General features: G+C 41.3%; 1 protein-coding gene across 4 annotated transcripts; it reads left to right on the forward strand.

Annotated features, from left to right (window-relative positions):
* Positions 1-68: 68 nt before the first annotated feature.
* ADNP2 (ADNP homeobox 2) lies at positions 69-20,480 on the forward strand. Of its 4 annotated transcripts, none has more exons than XM_066189837.1 (5): positions 69-282; positions 5,416-5,576; positions 7,413-7,532; positions 12,154-12,243; positions 15,183-20,480. In XM_066189837.1, exons 3-5 carry the CDS (start codon positions 7,425-7,427, stop codon positions 18,150-18,152), a joined length of 3,168 nt encoding a protein of 1,055 aa, XP_066045934.1. In that variant the 5' UTR covers positions 69-282; positions 5,416-5,576; positions 7,413-7,424; the 3' UTR covers positions 18,153-20,480. The 4 variants fall into 4 exon arrangements, with proteins under 4 accessions (XP_066045934.1, XP_066045945.1, XP_066045952.1 ...); XM_066189848.1 differs by having other exon boundaries at positions 5,416-5,572; XM_066189855.1 differs by lacking the exon at positions 5,416-5,576.
* Positions 20,481-24,855: the final 4,375 nt, after the last annotated feature.

Genomic DNA, 24,855 nt, shown 5'->3' on the forward strand with positions numbered 1-24,855 from the left:
CGAGCGCGGGGCGACGTGCGCGCGGGGCGCCCGGGCACGCACCGAGCGCGGCCGCGCCGCCGGGCCGGGAGGCGGGGCCGCGGGGCGGGGCCGCGGGAGCGGCGGCACCGGCGGCAGCTCTGGGGGCAGTGCTGGGGGCAGAGCTGAAGCCGTGAGCGGCGGGTGGCGGCGGTGCGGGACTGCGGCGGGCGGCGGCGGCCGTGGCCGTAGGAGGAGGAGGAGCGGGAGCAAGAGCAGGAGGAGGAGCAGCAGCGGCGGGGACTCCCCCTGCAGCCCGGCCGGGTACGTGCGGCGGGGCGGGGCGGCGGGCGGCGACCGCCCTGGTGGCTGGGCGCTTTCGGTCGACGGGCGCTGCGAGCTCGGAGCGGCTTCCCCGAGCTGGCGGGGAGGGACGGGACGGGTCCGGCCGGGTCCCATCATGTGAGGCGTCTTACACGGGGATACTCCCCCGCTCCCTCGCCGCCACTGCGGGCTGTGAACAGCTCGTTATTACCGCGCTTCTTGCGTGTTTGTTATTTAATTCCAGGTCGCACTTCAGCGATGGAGTGTCTAAGGAACCAGCTTAATAGCTTGCTTTGAAGTCTGTGGATGGATAATATTAAGTACTTTTAATTAATTGTTTTAATTTGAAACAGTTTGTGGCAAGCAGTAGCATGGGCAGGAATGGCTCACGTACGGAACCAGCACTTCATCACCAATTAATGGAATTGGTTAATGGAATTGCAGTTAACGGGATGCAAAATTGCGTTGAATATCCTTGTGGTGCCTCAACAATGCAAACGTTTAGAAAAAAAAGTTTATGAATAATGTAAACAAACACAACCCAAACAATGCAAGCCATGAGAACCGTTTGAGTCCGCTTGCTTCGTGGTCGAGAGCAGGTAATGGGGAGTTCCAGTTGTCCTGATTTGTAAACGGAATAAAAGACACGTGTCTGACTCCTGCTGCAGCGGTTCAGAGTCCTGTGCTGTCAAAGTTATGAACAACTCACTTTCAGCTGATAAAATTCTGATGGGTAAATTACTGGGGGGAAACTGGTTGTTGCCCTTAACGGTTTTCTGTCAAAAAAATCTGTGTTTCTAAAAAACAGTTGTAAGGACATGTAACGAAATACTTAAAAAGACTCTTGGGATATCAAATCTATATTCCAGAAATCCTAGTGCTCCTTTTAATAAAATTTCTCTTAAATTTTGATCGAAAAAGGGGAATTTCTTTAGCACAGTATTTAGAGGAACTGGGTAAGAAATAAAGTGTATTATAAGCTGTAATAAGACCTATTGTAAGGTACACTGTATCTGATAAGCTGTAATAATTTCTGTGGTTTGTTTCATGGAAGTTTTGTAAAAAACAACATCCCCCACAAGTCACAGTAAATCTTTAGCAACAAGGAAGAGCACACACAGTTTTGTTAGGCCTTATGTTTTTCCATTGGGAACTCCTGGATTAGGGCTAAGTCTTACTGAGTGCTAGTGGAGCTGGTTTGTGTTTGAATGCTTTAGTCCTTCTGAAACCTGTTGCACAGCCCTGGGTTTTTTGTTTTTTTTTTTCCAGTTCTGCTCTCTTTCTCACTTGTTAAGATTTTGGATTATTTGTGCTGTAGACTGTTGTGTGCATTTGTAAAGTGCAATGTTTTGGAGTCACATGAAGCTGATGAGTGCAGCACAAACGCAGTGGTACTTCTTCCTGGAATAGCTGCACTTGGGGTGTGACTCTTCTGCTTGCATACACATGGGGCTGACAGATTCTGCAGGATTTGCGTGTGCTCCATGCAGATGCTTACATCACCTAGGATGAACTTGGATCCTGTTGGGTTCAGGTTCTGGCCTGTGCCCAGAAGGGACTCCCAGGGGAGTCAAAGCATTGTGTGAGTGCATTAAGAAGGCTCCATGAATTTAAATGGTAGTGTCCCTTCATGGTAGTGTCCCTTCATATCTTCTCGCCAGTCTTGGGTAGCAGGGACTTGGTTGTGTGCTGGTGAATCATCACAATAGTTATTTAAACAACAGCAGATGAAGTTAGTGGTCTAAATTTGCTTTGATTTATTAGGTAAGATGCAGGTTGTTGTGCTGCATCTTCATCTGTGTCATCACACACCTTACTGCTCGTTGTGTTAGCAGCTGTTGAATGATCAGCATCTTGGTGTTGGGCAAGATTACCTTTATAACAGGCATGTGATTTATAGCCATGAAAAGAGCTGAATTATTGTGACTCTAAGAGATCTATGATTTGAAATGCCCAGAGGTTTCTGATATAGCTGGACAAAGAAGAGTAAAATTTTTTTCTTACCTGAGATTTCTGTCAAGTTGCCCTTGGATAGAAATTTGAATATAAGACTATAAAGAGGAACTACTTTGTTGACCAGAACTGCTCTTCATAAGTTTCATTAGAATATATTTTGAATTACTACAGATTAAATGATGAACAAGAATAGCATCCATTCTAATCAATCTACTTTTTTCCTTTTGGAAGCTTTCTTCTCTCTCCCTCCATAGGCTGGAAATGCTTTGATGGTGCCGATGTACTTGTAAATCTGGTTAAGTCTCTTTCAGAAGGCAGAGATAAGAGTCCAGGAAATGGAACTGACCATGTAATGTGTGGTTGAGCAGATACCCAGGTGTGACTTCTTAGAGGACTTGTAAGCTTATCAGAAGCAAAACAAAATTGGTGAAGTTAAAATGTGGCATTGCCAAGCCAAGTTCGCATTCTTCTAGGCAGTTTCTTAGTATGCCTGTCCTCCTAGCTGCTCTCAGCCATCCAGTGTTCCCGTTCCTTGAATTCTTAGAAATAGATTGCATGCTTTCATTCCACTTTGAGGAGTGAAGCAGTTTTTCTTGTTTTCTGAACTAATACTGAATTGTCAACTTCTAATGAGTTTAATATAATTAAAATAATTCTTTATCGGTGCTTGTCAGTTCTGATAACTGCTGAAATGCAAGTTGGTAAACAAACCTTTCAAAATAGTCCAACCCAAATGTTCCAAACCTATTAACTTTTATAAAGGTCCTGTAAAAGGTACAAACCTTTTTAAAAGATCACAGTCTTGATTAAAATCTCTTTCTCAGTTGCTAATGACAGTTACTAGATAAAAGTTACAGAAACTAAGAATTACTCAATTTCCAAGGTGGATACTGTGAAAGGACAAAGTTCCATAAGTCTTTAATAATTTCCCTGCTCAAAACAGTTCTTTGACAGCAGACTAGAGAAGGCCAACCACTTAGGAACACATCCGGAGATCTTGCTTCTGTACGGATTACCTGGTGTCTAAAGGGGTTACATTATGGCCATTTTCTCTGGGGATCTTCTAACATCCCTCTTTTCCTGAAAACTTTAGAAATGCCCGATTATCTAGTTGACTGGATTTTGCTGGAAGTATTTGCATGTCCATTGAAAGCACATATGTGCATCTTCCTTGTGCCAGCTCCATGCCAACTCCGTTTTAATGTGCTTGCAAATGCCTACTTCCCGTAGGAACACGAAAGTGGTGCGGATTTCGTGTAAGGAAAAAAGCTCTCAGTGTGAATAGTCTGTCACTGGAGGAGGTTGCCCAGAGAGGCTGCCAAACCTGACTGGCCAAAGCGGAGTGCCCTGACTGCAATTAATGTTTGAGCCTGCCTATAGGAAGCTGGATTGGGTGTCCCCCGGAGGTTCCTTCCAAGGTGAATGAGAATGGTTCTAAGAAGTAGAATGAAGGGAACTTGGCATTTTGTGATGACTTCTCACTTTGAGGAGGTGCAGTGTTAGTATTTTTGCTTTTTTTCAATGCAGAGAAATGATAGTAAAAGATAGTTTGTAAACTGGTGTCTTTGACTACTGAGATACTGTGCAGACTGTTACTATCTTTTAGGCTAGTACTGCAGTACTGCTGGAAGGAGAGACTTGCATTTGTGATCTTTGTAAAGCCAAATGTAGTTAGTTGGCGGTTACGATCTATGATAACAAATGTAGAAATGAAAGGAACCTGTAGTGTTGAATAAGGCTCCACTGTGTGTATCAATATGGAGATGTTATCTAAACAAGCAACAAATGCAAGAATGGCTTCATGGCTAAAATGCCTTAGCAAGAATTGAGTGGCCTTCTTAGAACTGAATTTGAGACATCACCTGCTAAAATTATTCTTTTGTTTTACTAAAAACTTGCCTTGGTTCTGTTTATGAAATGGTACTAAATCTGAAAACTCAGTGGATTATCAGGTTTTTTGAAAACAGCAATTAAAAGCAATGAAGGATAATTTTTTGTCTTTTACATAGGCAGCATGATAAAATGATCAAGATTCTTGGTAACCTTAGTTCAGTTTTACTGTAGTCCTTTCATGTTGAATTTGTTGGACCAACAAATGCAAGTGGAACCAAAGTGCAAACTAAAGCTTGAAGAATGCCCAAAATATAAGAAAAATAAATTATTAGTATGAAAATGTGGATAATAAACTGCATAATAGTCAAGAAATTAAACTGAGGGCTTAAAGGTTGGAAGGTTGATCTTTTGTGACCTTTATGGTGGGGCAGTGCTGCTTTAATGGATAGAGAGACTCCAAGAGGGTAGATTTAGAAAGTATGAGCATGGTGAGGCACTAGCAGAGGTTTTCCAGAGAAGGTGTGGATGCCCCATCCCTGCAAATGTTCAAGGCCAGGCTGGATGGGGCTTTGAGCGTGGGAGGTGGTCTGGAACGAGATGGTCTTTAGGGTCCATTCCCACCCAAACCATTTTGTCATTCTGTGATTCTCGTGTGAGGTCCTTTAAGATCCTTACTTTCAATAAGGTTGTTTAAATACTTGCTGAATAACACTGATAGCACGTGATTGCACGTGGTGGCCTTTGGATTGAAGACCAACTACTTGAAAACTGGGAAGTAATTTATATTTTATATTTTATATTTTTTTCTGTTGTAGTGGGGGTTTTGGTGTGTTTTTCTTTCTCCTGGATTAATAATTTCAGGATGATTAATAATTTTATTTCTTTCTTTCTCCTGCATTAACGGTTTCAGAATGATTGCTGGTTAAGAAAACTGTTGAGGTACATGGATGTTGCATACTGCACCTTGTAGACTGTTTCTTATTTGTGAGCTAGAAACACCTCAACAAATGCATGCTTCACCTTCTTCAGTAGCATCAGTGTATGAGTTGAAGGACTGAGATGAGGGAACTGTTTCCAGTGGAGTCTAATGTATTGAACCACATCTCCTTCTGGCTGGTCTGGGCATGGTGGTGTCCAGTTAGCTTTGTTGTTACCTGTACTGGAACATGGGGTCAACGTGCATAACCTGTTGTCACAGAGGGACTGATCTTAAAGCTTTACCTAGGTGTTCTGCAAATTCCTGGTGGACTTCACTTTGAAGAGAGTATTTTATGTCAAATATTTGCTCATTGCATTTTGAGAGAATGCCAGACCAGTTACTCTGATTTATTCTATTCTGTATAGGTTCCTGTTCTACACCTCTCCCAATGGTATCAGAATGTCTTCTGGACTTCTTGGTGATAAAAAACATTAGAAAACAAGACTAGCGTCTGTCAAATGGGGTTCCCTCTCCATTTCTCTCTACACACCTTTCCTTTTGGGGGAGAAGAAGTGAAGAATAGTATGTGAGTTGTTTAAATTTTAATTATAAACCCCTCAGTTGTATATTTTGTACATAAAGTAAGGTTTGGGGGGTTACGTGCAGACTAGAACATTTTTTAATATGGTTGGTGGGGGTGTTTTTTTGTTTGTTTGGGGTTTTTTTTGTTGTTGTTTGAGTTTTCTTTGGTTGGTTTTTTGTGGCTTTTTGGGTTTGTTTTTTCTTTTTTTTTGAGGCTTAGCTTGCAGCTGGTGTCTTATGAGCAAGGGGATTTTGCAGCTGTTGCATTAAAGTCTTATGATTCGAAGAAGAACTTTTGCATTGGCAGGGAGCTTGCTTTTTTTTTGGTAAAATACAGCTGTTCATGACATTTGAGACTGTCTGTGCTGAAGAACTGTCTTGGGATTTCCTTTATTTTTATGTTTTTTTTTCTTTTTCCTGTTCAAGTGTGTCCTGGATGGATAAATTATTTAGCAATAAGGACTAAGATGTTGTAAATGCTCCTGGGTCCTCTGTCAGCTGCTTAAACACCAAATACTGAAGAAACTTCCAGTAACCTTTTTCAGTGCAGGCTTAGGGTTAGGTTTTGCATTCTGTGTCCTTTGTAGTTTATCTTAAAGCTCAGTCTAAATTGCATCTTGCTGTAATCTAGGAAGGAGTTGACAAAGGCTGACATACTTCTAAAGCTGAGCCAATGGGGATACCATACAAGTTTACAGAAGTAGAAAATTCTACAGGAAATCTAGATTTTACTATCAATCATACTTTAAGCATGTATATGCATGACAGCAGACAAAATTATCAAAAAGACTTCTCATCTTGATGCTAACATTCAAGTTGAAAGGTGTTGAATTTCTCATTCCTAAATGATAATGACAGTAATTTTCTGAATAGAACTTTATAAAATTCTGGTGTTCATGTTTTTTTACAAAAACCCTACAAAACCAGTATTTCTGCCATGTAGACACAAGGACATCTGAAAGAAAAATTTGGAATTTTCTGTAGGTAGAAGAAATATAAAGAGTTTTTTGCGCCGCCCCCCCCCCACCTCCGCCTTAGATTGTGTTTCCTCCAAAATCAGTCAAGTGATCTACTGGAAAATATTCCTGAGCCCACTTCTTTGGCTTAAGGATTTTGTGTTTTCATATTTAAGAAATGACATCTTGGCCCATATTAGCAACAGTGGGTCCAGCAGGACTGGGGCAGTGTTGGACTGTGCACTCAGCACTGGTGAGGCCTCACCTCAAGACATTGAGCAGGTGGAGTGAGTTCTGAGAAGGGCAGTGAAGCTGGGGAAGGGTCTGGAGCACAAGTCCAATGAGGAGTGGCTGAGGGAGCTGGGGCTATTTAGCCTGCAGGAAAGCAGGCTCAGGGGAGACCTTATTGCTCTCTACAACTGCCTGGAAGTAGGCTGTAGCCAGGTGGAGGGGTTGATCTCTTCCCCCAAGTAGCAAGTGACAGGACAAGAGCAAGTTTTATCAGGGAAGGTTTAAATGGGGTATTAGGAAAATCTTCTTCAGTAAAAGGGTTGCCAAGCACTAGAATGGGCTGGCAAGGGAAGTAGTTCAGTCCCCATTCCTGGAGGCATTTAAAAGACACATAGGTGTTGTGATGAGAGGCATGGTTAATGGTGCACTGACTGTGGTGGATTAATGTGGACTCAGTGATCTTAGAGGTCTTTTCTAACATAAATATTTCTGTTCTGTGATTTTTCAGATTTTAATTCTTATTTTAACACTGTTAAATGCAAGTGCCTGTGTTCAAGTATTTCCTCCCTTTTTTAGTTCTTTTTTTATTTATCCTCTTCATTTTTTTTTCTTTTTTCTTTATTTTTTGGTTGTTGTGTTTTTTTTTCCCCCAGGAAAAGTGCAAAATGTTTCAAATTCCTGTTCAAAACCTTGAGAATATAAGGAAGGCTCGAAAAAAGGTGAAGGACATTCTTGTGGATCTTGGGCTTGACAGCTGCAGGGAATTGTTGAAGGTAAAGCATTTGAAAGAGTGTAAACGAATCTGAAATGTAAATTCCTGACAAATATTTCACTTTTTGGTATGTATATGATGCTCCTCTGCCATAGATCTTTTTGGAGGGTCCTTGCTTCAGGGGTTACTCATTACTGACTGCTCATACTCTGGGCAGGAATTTAGTGTGTTAGTATATAACAGTGCAAGAGGGTGTATTTCTTAAAAAGATGTGTCATAGATGGTGCCGCATATTCTCTTAGTAATGTTTCAACAAGGAAACAGTACAGCTTCAGGAAAAGAATACCACAGACTAATGAATTGTTATTTGTGTGCTATGCAGCAACTTTTTTCAATTCTTTTAAAATCTCAAGTTGATGAGGACTTGAGTCTCCTCAGAGACATCCCATCACATATCAAGGGCAAGGCTCTGAAGGGACATACAAATCATCAGTGTTTCTGAAAATGGATAAGCCTTTAAACTTTGTGTCTAGTGAAGAATACCAAAATGGTCTTATTGAGTTTTAGTTTGGTTCTGCATCTTAAAAAAGTATGTGCAGTGTACTGGGGCGATTAATATAGACCTAGTAGCACTGTTGCCACTTTCAGAAGAAAATTTTGTGCGTCAGTCAGGAATAATGTGCACCATGAGATTGACAAGCCTAATTTCAGAAAAGGTGCAAACACAGCAATGTAACTCCATTTCTTAACAATAATGTATTTCAGTGAGTTGGTGCATAGGCTTTTTTTTTTTTTTTGGCTGTTGAGTATATTCACAACTTGATGTTGACCAAAGTTAAGAGGTTGATTGCTTCTGCTTCTGTATGGCAGTACTAAAGTAGGCCGAACACTCTATAAGGGTGCTATTGTGTCTTTTGTGGTGGTTTCTTTCTGAAACTCCAAGTAACTGGAAAAAAAATTGTTCAAGACTACATACATAATTGATTTTGGAACATTCTTTGTTATTGCAGTTGAACAGTGTTGTATATATCTAAATGTTGTAATAGCTCAAGGAAAATTACAATGTCTAGTAATTTCCATTTACTTGCTGTTTTTGTTTTGTTAATACTGTTCTGTAATCACGCTTCTAACTCAGAAGCTGGGTCTGTCTTGACCATTTGAAGTAGGAGTGTTTTGATGGTGACAGATATTTACTATGAAGTTGCTTGCAGTCTCTTTGTTGCATGGACTTTATTGGTAAATAAGTAATAAGTTGTTTTGTATTTGATTGGGTTTTTGGGGGTATATATAATGTGCATTTAGTTGGTTTTGCTTCATTTTTAGTAACTGGTGGTGGTGGGAAACCGGGCAGGCATTTCCACTGTGGAAAAACCTCTATGAAATTTGGGCCAAAAATACCGTATTAGGGTTTTTTTTACAAATAATTCTCCCTCAACCAAGTTCATAACTTCAGTTTGCTTTTTCTACGTAATCTGTGGCTGATTTTGGTACAACTTTAGCAGTAGAAAAATGTTTTTTATAGCTTGATTTGTACTTGGTTCCATATGATGGTGGTATTTCTTTTTGGTAACATGGGATGTGTGAGATTTTAACAAAACTTAGAATCATAGAAGGGCCTGGGTTTGAAGGGACCTTGAAGACCATCTAGTGGGAAGTGCCTAAAGTTTGTTTGTTTTCTCAAATATTGAGATTGTTTTCTGGGCTCTTTATGAAAGATCTGGACAATGTAAGAAATGGATTGAAATATGATATGCTAATGTTGCCTTAAGTTTTAGCTTTTGTTTCCTGCATCTGGTCTTAAAATTGGTCTTGCACTGTTGTAATAAAGCGTGATAATGTTTGTGAGGAAGATGAAGGAATATTATGTATGACTAGTACCTCACTGTAGCTTAGAGACCAAATGGGTTAGTTTTTAGGCTAATTGATCTCTGCTAGGAAGAAAACATGATCATTTTGGCTGGAACACTGCTTTGATTCTCCAAGTACTGTGTTTAAATAGACTGTAAGGTCAGAGGTTTTCCTTTAATAAACTCTTTCAGCTTTTCTAACATATTGTGATCTTTAGGGCCATGAAGGTGATCAGAGGGCTCGGGCACCTCTGCTGTGAAGCTGAAGACATGCTGAGAGAGCTGGGGTTTTCAGCCTGGAGAAGAGAAGGCTTTGGGGAGACTTAATTGCAGTCCTGCAGTACCTGTAGGGGGCTCATAAAAAGGAGCGACGGGACAAGGGGGAGCAATGTTTTGAACTGAGACAGGGTAGATTTAAATTAGATGTTAGGAAGAAATTCTTTATTCAGAGGGTACTGAGGCACTGGCACAGTTACTCAGAGGAGCTGTGGATGCCCGATACCTGGCAGTGTTTAAGGCCAGGTTGGATGGGGCTCTGGGCAACGTGGTTTAGTTAGTGGCATCCTTGTCCACGACGGGGGGGCTGGAACTAGATGATTGTGGAGTCCTTTCCAACCCAAACCATTCCATGATTCTGTTCTATGGTTCTGTGTCATCATTTAAACTCTCAGCTTTTTATGTTTTTGTTATGGAAAACTGTGATAGTTTTAATACAGAAGGGAGAACAATTCTTAGTTTAAAAATGTTTTTCTATTTAACTTAAAAATACCTGTTATGCATCAGGATTAGTCAGGCTTCTCTGATGGCTTTGTTCCTTTCTTTTTACCTTTCTCTTCTGTTTTCATCCCCTCCTGGAAGTGAGAAATGTGGAAAGGGCATAACTAATTTGTAGATCTCTATTTAAAGCAAGTGCTCACAGCAGCCATTTGTACCACTGACTAATTGTATTGATAAGAATGGTTATTTTTATTAGTAGATATTCCTCTGTAGGAAATAGCCGTTTCAGCAAAATTACCTAGATGTATTATGTGTGTTTGATTTGTAGGAATCTGGTGTTTAAGTGTAGGAGCCTGTCTCTCAAACCAAAACCAGTAAGTTTCAGATAAGCCATAAACTTTAAGAAGCCTTTTTTTTAACAGTGTGTAGTTCACTCCAGCATGTTCAGCTGAAAAAGTTTTAGTAAATCTCATGCCTCCATTTTCTCTGTCAAAAGTAGTTCTCTAAAGTTCTCGGATTTCTCTTGTTCTATGCAAGGAGTTCTTTCTAAGATTCCTGTGGGTTTTGTGTGGGGGTTTTTTTTGGTTGGTTTTTGTTTGTTTGTGGTTTTTGGTTGGTTTTTGTTTGGTTGGTTTTTTTGGGGGGGGTGGTTTTTTTGTTTGCTTGGGGGTTTTTTTAGGATTCGTTGGAGGGCAAATAAATTACTCATTCAGTGTCTAGGTGTTGGTGAGATTGCAAGGGATTTGTTTATTATTGCCCCGAGCTTTTCTGGATTCTCTCTGAGCGTAGGTGGCAGTTGAAAAGGTAGACAGCGTATTGGAGACTTAGCTGCATTCTTGAATAATGAAGTTAAAATCAGATTATCACTGGCATGATGTTCTATTTTACTGTAATCTGCTGAACACACAGGAATGCTCAAATTTGCATGGTGCAAATGGACAAGAGCCTAGTGTAGACAAGCGCTTGCATTAAGGAGGATTCTGTAGTTGTTTGATTGTTGAAGCTTGCTTTGTCCTTGTTCCTGACTATATTCTGTGTTGCTGCTAAATTTCACATACACAAGCGATTAGATTTATGAATTTCACTCCTTTCATAAGGTTATCTGATCTTAAATGTTATTTATTATCTACTTCTGCTCTTGCAGTGGGGTTTGGTGCAGAGTTGGAAATCATGCCTTTTCTAAGTATCTACAGAGTTTTGAGTGAAGAGGGATTTATGAAAGGGAAGAATGTGAGGGGGGAAGAGATGCAAGTTTTCTATGGGTAAAGCCTGCATTTGTAGCCTGTGTTTCATTCAAGGCATTCTGGTGTGCTGTTGAATCGAGTTTAGGGTCTTCAGAAATGCCCAGTAACTAGGAATCTAAGTGGGTGTTTTTTTGTTCATTTGTTCGTTGTTGTTTTTGGTTTGTTTGTTTTTTTGTCCCATGAAGCTTGTGTTTAAATATGTGTGGGTCTTAGAAATCTAGAGATGAACTTAGTATTCTTAGGATAGTAACTGTCTTTGTCTTGGGGGATGTGAGCTTCTCTGATAAATTAGAAGAAGGCTGTAAAGGACAGTTGCTTTGCCTGATACAGTTGATGCAGGCACAGTAATATTGTTGCTTTTGCAGCTTCGGGAAAAACAGCTCTTTGAAATCAGATTCTGTGAATGTGTTTTGGTTTTCCAAGTTAAAAGTATAACAGTGCTATGCAAATTTAATACTAAAACCTGTTCTAAATGGTCATGGTAAGTTAATAAATGAAAGTAAGCAATGAAATATTACCAATGAAGGAGGAGGAAGGTAGAAGGGAAAAATACTTGGAGTGTTTACTGTGAACTTGGCTGGAAGCAGTGGAATTTGAGTGTTAACATTTTCACTCCCTATAGTATTTTCAGTAACTATGAAATGTTCAAAATTCTCACTGTATTGCCAGGTAGTCATATGAACAAATATTTGAGGTAAAATAAAGATGGTCAAAGAAGTAATTTCTTTGAACAAAATTTTGGGACTTCCAAGTCATCCTCTCTTTGTTTGGGTTTTCTTTTTTATTTTTTCTTATTTCCTATTGGGAATTTCCTTATATTCAGAAAAGACTGCAGAAACCTTGTTTTCATTTCTTGTTTTTATTTTACTTTTAGAATCTTAAAAGTTTTGATGCAGGTGAAAACTACTTTTGTAACACTTCATGGAGTGATGTCTCTCCTTGGGAGCCTGTGGGCAAAAGGAAGGTATGTATGTTTGTGACACAAATTCTGGGTAAACGTGTTGGGTGGAGCTGCTGAATTTCACAGTTTTTAGAAATTGGAATGCAGCTTTTTAATGGGAAAAAATAGCTTTAATATTTGTTTTCCAAGTACTATTATTAATCTTACACTTCCTGCTTGTTTTTCCCTGTAATGCAGCTGGTTATGCGGACTTCAGTTACCATTTGCAGTCTTTAAGGATACAACCCTGAACATCAGTGTTTAAGGTGTCACACTAATGTTCTGCCTTTTTAGCCTAACCTAATGTGTAGTCTTAGCATGGTCTTGTGTACAACATGGCTCCTGTTTCATTGGAAGGGTGAAAATGTGATTGTGTAGATGCAAGTGGATTAAGATGAAATCATTAGTGGCTTGGTATGGGATGGCACTGGAAAACTCTCCAGTTAGATTTATGTTAGTGGAACAGCTTTTAGTTCTGTATAGCTCGACTCTACAAGAAAGGCAGAGTTGAGGTGAACAATTCTATAATTTTATATAGTAGCGAGTTTCTAAGATATTGTCTATAGAGCAGAGGGGTATGTCCAGAAAAAAAAGTTAGACATCTCAGTCTTGCTGAAGAGTCTTGGAGCCCCCCATTGCCTCCTTACGGAAGACCTGTCAATGAAATTGAGTGTGGAGTTGATAACATGTTGCTGTGGAACAGATTTGGCAAACTGTGTCTTTTGGATACTAACCTTGTGCCTATCCATTGTATTTAAATAATTTTGGTTTATTAATGTATATCCTTCACGTATCATGCTGCCTAGATTTGGGAGAAAAGAAGTTGGCCCTTCGGGATGTTCTATTCCAAAGTTGTTGCCATAAGGGGAAAATAAATTGTTTCCTCCTGTAAACTCAGTAGGCTGGAGAAGATATCTATGTAAATGAAGTTGGTGGCTTCTGCCGTTCATACTGTTTTTAGGGAGACTTTAACAATTCTGGAAGAATGTTGTTTTTGGAGGCTGTCCTGTCTTTCTGCATGATCCTAGGTTGTGGGGAATGTGGAACTACACAACAGAAAGTGTTACTATGTTCTGGGGTAGGTGCTTTGAAGGAGGACTAACTGAGTTTACCACAATGTCTCTAATAAGTCTTCTACTGGCTTCACTTTTACAGTTGAAGGTTGTGTTGGTCTATCTCCAAGATGCTTTGTTTTTCCTGAGTGGCTTGTAATTCTTGTAATTCTTGTCTAATTTTCTATAAAACTGACATGCCATTGGTGTACTTATGAACAGAAAAAGCAGATGATTATGCAAGGAGAACATGCAGGCAGAATAGTTTGTAAAGTGTTTGTGTGGAAGAGCTTTGTTTCATACGGAGAATATCAAAGCAGCATACTTCCACATGCTTCTGTTCTGCTGAAAGAGAATTGTTTGGAATTTTTACTTTGTCATTTTACTCCTTCAGAAATAGTGAGGCATATCTTCTAGTAATGTTCTGTGTGCTTCATTAGTTCAGTAGTGTCAGTGGCCTTTCTTCAGATGGGATACTTCAAGATTGATGCATCTGCTAATTTGCTTTGTTACTATTTAGTGGCAGCTGAGATTAGACACCTGAAGGTGTCTAATAGAGGATAATTCAGTGATAGCTTAGCAGTGTGCTTCTTCAGCAGCTTTAGTCAGCCAGTGGCACTGTCTGACTTTGAATTTGGAGCTTAGATTTTGGTTATCATCAGGAGCCTCTCCTAGTACTGCTAGTAGATGGCTGTCTGGGCTGTCTGTTGTCTGTAGATGGCTGACTGTAACCTACATGGCAGGTTTTTTTGCATGGCAAAAAACCCACAAACCCTGCACGTGTTGTGTTACTGTTCTTCATGGTGTGTCAGTGTGATGTATGTGGGTGGTCTAACTGGGCTGGATGCTGTAGTGGCAGAACAGTTTGTTCCCTTTGGGTTCTGTTTCATGAGGGCAGAAATCAGTGAGGTGAAAAAACATGTCTAAGGGAGCAGACAGATTCCACTAGATTTTGGGAGTGCAGATTTGTCACATGGATGTTGCTGTGACTGATTCTGTAGTTTTTGGCAGGAGCCAGGGTTAACTTCCTGGGAAGATGATAAAATGGTTGATGGGGCTACCAGTTTTTCAGAAGGAACAAATAATGTTCATATGGATATGAAAAGCAGTGCTGTCATATGACATACAACTGAGGGCACAAACCACTGCTTAGTGCAAGATAAAAGTGTTCTTAAGCAGTTAAAATGCTTTCCTGAGAAGAATGTGTATGCTCTATACTGAGCATTTTTGAGTAAATTTCCTAAAAAATTACTGTGATGGGATGCCCAGAATGTGTGAGTTAATATAAATTGTATTTGTGAGTTAATACATTGCTGCTTTATCATAAAGGGGGGTTTTACTACTTTCTGTTATTTTCGCTCCAAAAGAATGTTCTTAAAAAAATCAGTTGTTAAGGGCTTTGCTGGGAAGGTACATCTGGAAGTTTTTAGTGAAGAATAGGCTGTTGTAATACAGAAAAAAATGCCTATTCTGTCTTTTCTCTTTTTGTCCAGTAGATAGGAGCTGGCCCTGAAGTAAATAAAGCTCTTTAAGTGTTGTATTAAAAGGGGTGCTATTCCTAATTCCTAAGGCTAAGCTTCTATGTGCATACAAGTGGAAATATAATTTTTTCCTGGCTTGTTCTGTGATTCCTGTATTTAAAAACAGGCGGGCTTTGGAATGACTTCTTGTGAACTAGGATAGAAGTCAACTCATTTAAGGCTTCTTAGTAAATTATAATGAAACAAAAAAGTCACAAATGTTTCTCCCCTGAAATATGTCATCTTGAAATATGCTTTTCAAAACCAGAAGAAACTGAGAAGATACATGCTGTACATCCAATGAAGGCATTTTTGACAGGTGATAGTGTGAATTTAAACAGATACCAGTGGCGCAGGAGTTTCTAAGTGGATGTTTTTCTTTTGTTTGCAGAGATACAGAGCAAAGCCGTACTGCTGTAGCTTATGTAAATTCTCATCCAAATGGCTTACTTCTTTCAAGAATCACTTGCATCGTTACCATGAGGATGAAATGGACCAAGAGATGGTGGTTTCTTGCCCAAAATGTGCATTTTCCTCTCGTCCCAAAGTAGTGGGAGAGCACATCTGGATGTTTCATTCGTCTAATAAACGAATACAGAACTATACAGTCAGCATTTTGGATGGCATGAAACAATTTAGGAGTGACATCATAAATTTCACATGTCTAAAATGTCAATTCACAGACACCTTGTATTACAATATGAAGAAACATGTGCTGATGAACCATTTTAAAAACTTACTAAGTGTATATTTCGGTGAGAAATGTGATGAAAGTACACCAAATTCAGTTGAGTTCTACTGTAAAAAATGTAATGCTTCTGCAAACAGCCCAGATTCTTTAATGTACCATATCTTGACAGCTGAAACACACAGAGACCTGGAGAACAAACTTCGATCTCTGATTTCAGAACATATTAAAAAACCTGGATTTGTGAAACAAATGTATATTGCTCCAAAGCCTGTCCCAGGTGTAGCAACGACTGCTCCATCTGCAGGACCTGCTGCTGTCCCAGCAGGTTCTGTGACAGCTCCAGCTTGCATCCAGGTTGCATTTCCACAGAATAATCAAAACCAGAGCATGGTGCAAACACAAGCAGTTCAGAACACAGTCGGACCAGTGACAGTCCTAAGTGCCTCTGGCAGCCTCCCACAAACCACCTGTGCTCCTGCTGCTACGTCCTCTCAAGTCACTCTTGTGCCCAGCAATCCTCCCGTGGCTCAGAACAGCCTTGGTATTCAGCCATCACCTTCACAGCCTGTCATTGTTTCTCATCGGCTCCCTCTTCATCATTCTGTTGGGACCGTAAGTAGAACTGTGGCCCCTGCAGTTCTTCCTCTTAATCAGCCCATCAGGCCTACGCTCTTTCCTGTTAATCAACCCATTGGTACTATAAACAGTCCGATTCCAGCTGGAACACTCCCTGCTACGCAATCTGTCGGTCCTGTGAATCCATCAGTTGCACCAGGAGTCCTCCCTGTGAATCAGCCAGTTGCTCCAGGAATCCTGTCTGTCAGCCAGTCACTTGGAAACACGAACAGACCCATTGATCCCAGGGTCCTTCCTATGACGCAGACAGTTGGGTCGGGTCTTCTCCAGCTTAACCAGCCTATTGCCCCTGGTGTGGTTCCTGTCACACAGCCTGTTGGACCTGGGTTCCTTCAGCTTAATCAGCCTGTTGCTCCAGCAGTTATCCCAGTAAATCAGCCAGTTCAACCTCCAGTTTCTCAAAGCACAGCTTTTTTGACTGCGGGCTCTATACTGCGGCAGTTGATTCCCACTGGCAAGCAGGTTAATGGGGTACCTACTTTCACGCTGGCCCCCATCTCAGTTACTTTGCCTGTACCTCCTGGTGGTGGAGTAGCGACTGTGACACCTCCGCAGGTGCCTGTCCAGCTCATGCAGTCAGGGTCAGTGCCTCAGCTGTCCCAGTTGCCAGCTAATGCTCCCTCTCCGCCGGTGGTTCTGACCTCTGAGAATGCATCCTTGCAGGCCTCCCCGCCGGCTCCTGAAACAAGCCAGGCTGTCAGACAGGCCAAGCAGTGGAAGACCTGCCCTGTTTGTAATGAGCTTTTCCCATCAAATGTCTATGAGGTGCACATGGAGGTGGCCCACAAACCATGTGAAGTAAAGGTAGAAACCCCAGAACCTCACAAACTTGCAGCTTGCGCACTCTTTCTGAGGATGACAGAAAAGGCCATCTGGTGTTACGATTGTAAATGTTTTCTCTGTGAGGAAGAGCTTATGAAGCATATCTTCATGCATGGCTTATCTTGCTTGTTTTGCACAGGTACTTTCTTTGACTTAAAAAGCCTTGTGGAGCACAACAAAACTTCACACAATGGGAGAAAGCAGTTGCATGCAAGTTACAGCAACAGAGGAATTCAGCTAGGTAATGATGCTCAGGGTGGCCTTGTGTTTCCACACTTCGATTTCAACACAGTGCTACCAGATGAAGACATGGGTGAAAGAGAAGTACATTTGGTAGTGTTTGTTGGAATATGTTCAACAATTCTTGTCCCTGTTTACATCAAAGTGAAACCTCAGACGGCACAAGTGAACAGGAGATGCACCAGAAAAATGTTCACCTGTCCGTTTTGCTTAGGTACGTTTGCTGGTAGAGAAACTTACGAAAAGCATTTGAAAGAGAGGCATCATGTAATGCCGACTGTGCATACGCTTTTAAACTCTCCTGCTTTCAAGTGCATCCACTGTTGTGGTGTGTACCCTGGAAATATGACTCTGACGGCTATTGCTGTACATTTGCTCCGTTGTAGAAGTGCTCCCAAAGACACCAACTCGAGCCTGAAGATGCATCTTGAGCACACTGAGAGGAAAGAGCTGCTCTTTGTGAATGGTGAGAAACATCTTTCTGTGGTACTGAAAAGAAAGCAGTCGGATTCCTGCTTTGTTGCAGAAGACCAAAGGAATAAGGAACAGCAGCCTTCGAGCTTAAATACTGGCATAGCTGTGTCTGAAGAGAACGAAGTGAATTCAGGGGTAGTGCCTTTCAAACGACAAAAAATTAGGACTGAGATGAGGAAGCTTCCTTCCAGTGAGGATCTTCGCTTTCTAGCGATAGATCCTAATCAGTATGATCACAACTCATATGAGGCACAAAAACAGTTTTTGTCAGACTACTTTCACAAGAGGCCATATCCTTCTAAAAAAGAGGTGGAATTACTTTCCTTGCTGCTATATGCGTGGAAAATTGATGTTGTATCATTCTTTGGAAAAATGAGGAATACATGTTTAAAGGCGATAAAACATCACAAACCATCTGTGCTGATGGGTTTCAGTATGTCTGAACTAAAAAACATTAAGCACAGTTTGAATTTAAAAGATGGACCATTGGATATGTAACCCAGCTTTTTATAACAGCTAAAAACAATCCATAATTGCATACTTACAATTTAGCAGTTCATTATATTGTTTGTTTTAACTTGCTGACTGGCCTGATAAAGGGTGCAGTAATACAAAAAGTATCGTTCACTTGTGACTGTTATTGTGAAAGGCACACGTAGTTGTGTATTTTAAAAGCTAAAACCTTCAGATTTAAACATCTGGAATTTGTTTTAGCTTTTTACCTTCCCTGGGGGTAGTGGGGTTTTTTTGTTGTTGTTTTTGTTTTGTTTTGTTCCATTTCCATTTCTTTTTCTTCCTCTCCAGGCTCCCATTACATTTTTTATACCACCATGTAAAAACCCTTGTCCTTGTTAAAACCAAATTTTATTTTATTTTCTGCAGTGTCATCTTTTCTAAGTAATAAAATGTGTAATGTTGGTTGAAATAACAGGGTACACTATGTGAAAAAGATGCATTTGATTATTTGTATTTTTAAGTCCTGATATTTTTGACCTCTTTCTGGTTTATCTACTGAAGAAGTGATTGTGGCCATTACATGCATTGCTCCTTCAAATTCCTAGTGCACTGGTAGCAGTGAGATACATGGCACTGTGGGGTTTTTTTCAGTCAGGGTACCTGTGCCAGTTAAGTCTGGTGATCTGTAGTTCTGCTGAGTATTAACATGGTGAGGACTGAGGGGCTTTTGGGTGCCCATTGAAGAGTTACAGTGAACTGACTTGAAACGGTTGTGTTATCTGTCAAATAGATCTTGCTAGCCAGAAGTGTTTATCCTTTTCATTTGGTGTTGAAGCCTAGTTGTTTAGCTATTGTTCAAAGCTTGGCAGCAGCATTTATTTATTTCCTTTTTCAAAAACCAAAACCAAGCTGCTTTGGAGAGTGTCAAATTGCTTTGATACATGGAGTATATGACCTCTGTGCACATCATTTACGTGTAGAAGCCCTTTGCAAATATCACCCAAATTTGGTGGAAAATCTGACATTTTAAATGGTTGTTTTGTGAGGTAGTAACTGAGCAGAGCCTCCTCCCCAGCAAATTAGATCCTTGGCTTGAAGTCCCTTGGGTCAGAAATGGTACAGGCTGAACCTGAATGGATTGGTAGCATCAAGACTTTAAACTGTTGAGTGCCTGAGCCAATGATATGCATGTAATGATTGGTTCTTGTTGGCCTGTAGAGAGCATTGCAATAGTATAAAACCCAAACAGACTTACCTTGAGTATGGACTAACATCTCTGCTGCAAATTACAGAAAAGCTGTTGGGAAGGTTCACTTGAGTAGAAGCACAAACTGGCGGCCACATCGAGGCCTTATTGAGTACTGTCCTTTCTGGATATGCTTGTTTTCGAGTGGCTTGTCAGAGTGCCTCCAGTATCAACAGCCAGTTACAGGATAAATAACCTGTAAAATGCGTTGGTTTTATTTCCTCCTCTTCATCCCCCTCTCCCCACCTTCCTTTCTAAGAAGGAGAAAGTAGGGTTCACTCATGCCAGTGTTAGAAGGAAAGGGTGATATGCCCAAGCTTATTTCTATTTTTTAAGGTAGTAAGTAGACTCTTGCCCTGTGCCATAGTTTTTAAAGCAGATACAGAATGTTTTATTGCTGTTTCTGAAAGGTTGTGACATTTTTAGCAGAATTTGGTGACTTCCTGCCTGAGGTTCTGCAAGGTGTTTGGAGTTATATTTTGGATAAAATCTTAGTATTTTCATATTGATTGCTTCAATCAAGAATTTTAGTGTATATGTAACATACAGTTACTTAGAGAGAACCTGCTGTTTGGAAGAACCTAGTAATTTAATAGCAGTGTTAAACGAACATAATATTTATGGGATCAGTTGCACGCCCCACCCCAAAAAGTGATTAAGAAACAGTGTGTTCTTACAGCCTCATAATAGCTCATTAAAAATTAAAAAATAAAATATACTTAGCCATAGCACACAGTTCCTGAAACCTGTTCAGAAGGCTTTGAGGAAGAGGGATGCTCTCTAGAAGTCCTGAAATGCAGGCACTTGCTGTTGTTCTTACAGCCTCTGCCATGTGAGCCCTGTCATCTTTGGGGCAGTTCTGCTGATACTGGTGAGACTCCAGGATGGGGGAGTCTGGCAGTGTGCATCTGGGGAAGGCATGCCATGAATTGGGAAAGATTGTAGGGAGAACTACGTGGCTGTGGGGAGCTGGGTTGTCATTTCATGGCTCATCCATGCTTGGGGGACCAAGGGAACAATCCAGTCTTACCAGAGTTTTCCTACAGTGTCCAGTGTTGATGTTAAGCATTTTATTTATTGGATTTTGATTTCACAGTTTCAAATAAACCAGATTTTTAACTTTCTCTTAGGTGTGTCTGCAAATGATTGCCTATCCATCCTCTTTCCTCTTTTAATACATTCAGAGAACTTTATGTGAACATTTCTTTTGGTGCAAAATAGCTGTTGAAAGAGACAAGGAATGTAAGAGAAAGTAAGATGTAGAACTTGGATCTAAATGCTTCAGGTAGAGCTTAGTGCATAATAGTAATTACGTATTATCTCAAATATCGATAGCTGTGTTTTTTTAGAGGTTGATACTCCTAAATCTTGTTAGTAATTTGGTATCACTAAATGCTTGTGGTCTTGTTAAGTGGGTACTGTAGAAATAAAAACCAAATTAATTTTGAGATACTAAAGTGGTGACTGAGAACGCAGTATGGTCATGGTTTTCAGGAAAGCCAAGGAGCTTGAAAACAGCCAAGTTAAAAATCAGTGGCTTTAACTAAATTAGGCTTTTTACTGTAGGCTTTTCACAGGTGATGTCATTTGGATAGGAAGTGTTAGGAAAAACACTGCTGCCCCTGCCTCGGACTCCACATGGGCAGAGTGATACTTGCCTTTCCACACTTCTCTTAAGGACAAGCCTCACACTGCTGGGAATGGATATGGGAATGGGAAACAGTGGAGCTGCCCTCTGCAGCAGGCTTAACAAATACAAGTCCTTGAAGCATGTGAAGGGAGCTCTAGTCCACTGTGAAAGAAGGCCAGTTGGGAAGAATGCTAGTTGGCTAGCAGGATGGTTGTTGCAAGTACTTGTTTCATATGGCACTGAAAAAACCCCAAATCTGCGTGTATTCTGCTTCTGAAATACATTGGTGTGGAGAGGTGTCCGTGTTTGAACAAAAATACTTCATTGTCATGCCATGAGTTTTGTGCTTGTGAAATAGTGTGATAACTTATTACTTGAATATACAGTAGGAAGAATTATTATATTGGTCATGTTTCTTCTGTATATGCACATGTGCTGAGACTTAAGAGAATATTGTGTGGTAAACTGACATTTTGGATGGGACCAGTAACCAAAACACCTTCGTGGTGCGTTTTCAGTGGTCCTGTAGAATGCTGCCTGCTTTCACGATCACATCAAACTTTTTTCCCTTCAGTGTTTAAAATTCAGAAAACCTCAGATGCTTATTCAGGTAGTTGTTGAATATAATTTTTGGGTGTGCAATTCTCAACTAAATTATCTATAAAGCTATAATTCTAGTGCAGCTGGCTGTGCCATTTTCAAACATATTTCTCAAACTTGAAAACTTGATTTTGGGCACCTTTTTGTGGGAAAGGTGCTAAGTAGGAAAGTACAGATACATGAAAAAAAAGTTGTGATCTAATAGCAAGGAGGATGTCCACCCCCAAAAAAACCCCAAAACAAATAAAAACCGAACACACCCCCCCCCCCAAAAAAAAAAAAAAAACCAACAAAACCAAAACAAACCAAAACCACCCCCAAACCCAAAATCTTAAGAAAATGGAAGCATTCATGGCTTTCTTTAAAAGTCAGGAGACCTTTGACTCCTCTGCAATGTGCATGTGAAAAGGACAAATTGAGTATTCATGAATGAAGAAAGACTGTGGTGCTGCATTTAAAGTCTTAACACCTTGCTTTAGTGCCTACTGTCTCATTCTGTGTCTCATGCTGGCTGTTCAGATCTGACAAGCAGCCTGCAGCTGTGACTACTTCGTACTTGGGTACTAGATCCCAAAACACGTGTGACATTGTCCTTTTTGCTCTGCACTTGACCATTTTAACATCTTGAGTGCAAGGGGGTGTCCGTGGTGTGTGTGTGCTTACGGTAAGTCCACATCAACTGCTGTTCATCAAGGTTTTACCTAGCAGTATGTTTCAGAGCAGCTTGTAATAGAATGAGGGGAAGTGGAAGTCTCAAGAATCTTTTCAAGTATCGTTCTTACTTTACCTGCTTGTCCATGAAGCAAGAGTGAGAGCAGTTCCTGCCATCCTTGAGACTGGCAGGTGGGGTGTGCATTAAGCTGCACCAAGTAAGCCAAGGATGGGATAGCTGGCAGTGTGTGTGTCATTGAAAACCATCAGGCTTGGACATTTCTGGAGAAAGATCTGATTAATTGCATTATCAGAATCAGTGTCAATTTGACTTACAGTCTGTTTGGAAATGAAAAAAACCACCAAATTTTGAGCAAAGTGATGTAAAGCATCATTGCTGTCCATTTGCTGCATGGGCATGAGACAGAGGCTTGCTGAGGAACACACTTGCTCCCTGGTTGTCATACTGGCTGCTGCTGTATGAATAGCTGAAGCAGAATGCACACTTACGGATGGATGGGGAAAATGCCAAGACACCAACTCAAATTGCAGTCCAGAACTGTTAATAAATGTAGCAGAAGAAAGATTACACAAAAGCAATATAGATTTTTAATTGTTCTTTGCAGAAAAACAGTCAAAGGTGTAAGAAATTCCGCTGGCAGTTTCCAGTCTCTGCTGAGATGTGGAAGATGCTCTCCTGTGGACTGGGCTCATTAGCTGTGCTGTCACACAAGGTATATATGCCAGCAGCATCACCTTTTAGAAAAGGTGATACTAAAAGGATGCTGTGGGAGCCTCTGTGAAATACTAACTGGGGCTCTTTTTCACGTATTGTAAAATTATTTCCAGGTCATGAAGGGCGAGTGCCCATAGCAACTTAATTGAATAAGTCAGTTGCATATCATATACATACAGTGCCATCCATCTGCCAGAGGGCTGACATCATAAACAATGCTGGAGAGCAAGGGCTGAATTACAAGTTTTTCAGGGCTCTTGGTGTCCTCTCCTGATCTGGTTAAATAAATAAGGTTGTAAGGGCATTACGTAACCCAAACCAGGTAGTTTCTTTTGAAGGCACTGTCAGTCTGCTGTCCATGTGGACATTGTGTGCTCAGGTTCTGTCTGATTGATGCTGTGGTGGCTGCACAGAGCTGAAGGCATGAGGTGGGCTGGTCGGCAACGATACTGCAGCGCTGTTTTGTTTGCAGAGATGGCAGAGTGAGAGTGCTAGAGCTAAATCTTCTTGTGCTTGTTTTCATAGACTTTCAGGCTGATGTGGGCTGGAAGGGACCTTGAAGACCATCTAGTTCCAATTCCCTGCAATAGACAGGGACACCTTCCACTAGACAAGGTTGCTCAAAGCCCCATCCAACTTGGCCATGAATGTTTTCAGGGATGGGGCATCCACAGCTTCTCTGGGCAACCTGTTCAGTGCCTCACCACCCTCACAATAAAGAACTTCCTCCTGATACCTGATCACTTTCAGTTGGAGTCCATTCCCCCTTGTTCTATCACTACATGCCCTTTTAAAAGGTCTTTCTGCATCTTTCTTACCACTCCCTTCAAGTACTGGAAGGCCACAAATACACCACCCATAAGCTGAACAATCCTCTCAAGCCTTTCCTTGTAGAAGAGATGCTGCATCCTTCTGATCATTTTGGTGACCCTCTGCATTTTGGAATAAGAGTTTATTTCAAGGTAGCTGTCTGGACTGATCTTACTGCTGTTATTAGTGCTGTGAAAAGTGCAAGTCTATTAACCCAACTTGTTAATGGAGGAAAAGCTGCTGGGCAGCATTGGTGCAGAGAACCAGTATTGTAGGTGAAGAATTTGGGTGCTGGGACTTCATACAACAGGATCATGGTTTATAAACATGCATGGATAAAGGTCAGCCAGTGTAGATCCACCCAGCCCACTGCTGCTCGAGGCCAGGGGTAGCCTTGGCAGAAATGGAGGTTGACGTGTGGCCATGTGTGCATTCAGTGTGGGATTGTGCAGAGCCAGAGCTGGGGTCAGGGCTGTGAGATTGAGAAAGGGTTGAAGGTGATTGGGGCAGGAAACCATTTTTGGGTTGAACCTCAGCTGAGGGGAGGTGCATGAGGTGGCTGCTCTGGGTACAAAGGGGCTGCCACCCACCAGCAGAGCCCAGTGCTGGGCAGTCTGTAGGAACATGCCAAGTCCTTCAAAAATGTATGTGCTAGGAGTACGCCAAAAGCCCAGCTAACAGGGTGGGACTCCTGCTGGGTCAGAGCATGGAATGGCATTTGAGAGTGGCAGCTGCCTGTTAAACACTGCATCAGGGATGGCTGCTGTAGGTGAATTCCCACAACACCTCTCTTTGAGGGCAGTGGCCGTGCCTTGCGCTCTGCAGTTTCTTTGTAAAGGCCTGGGTTTTGCCAAATGTGACTTTGACCAGGTCCTTGTAGGAGTGAAGAGTGCGAAGAGGATCTGGGGTCCCTGGATGCTGGGGGGCTGTGGGACTGAGGATGGGGGAGCCTTTCCAGAGCCCCTCTGAGCATGGGACCATGCTGGTGCTGCTGCACCAAAGAGGCTGGGGCTGGCAGGCCCATGGAGTCTTGGACAGAGCAAAGGTCCATCTCACAAGTGACACTTCTGCC

Source organism: Chamaea fasciata, unplaced genomic scaffold (assembly GCF_029207755.1).
Source record: "Chamaea fasciata isolate MVZ Bird 193981 ecotype frontalis unplaced genomic scaffold, bChaFas1.0.hap1 SCAF_1, whole genome shotgun sequence".
Lineage (NCBI taxonomy): Eukaryota > Metazoa > Chordata > Aves > Passeriformes > Sylviidae > Chamaea > Chamaea fasciata.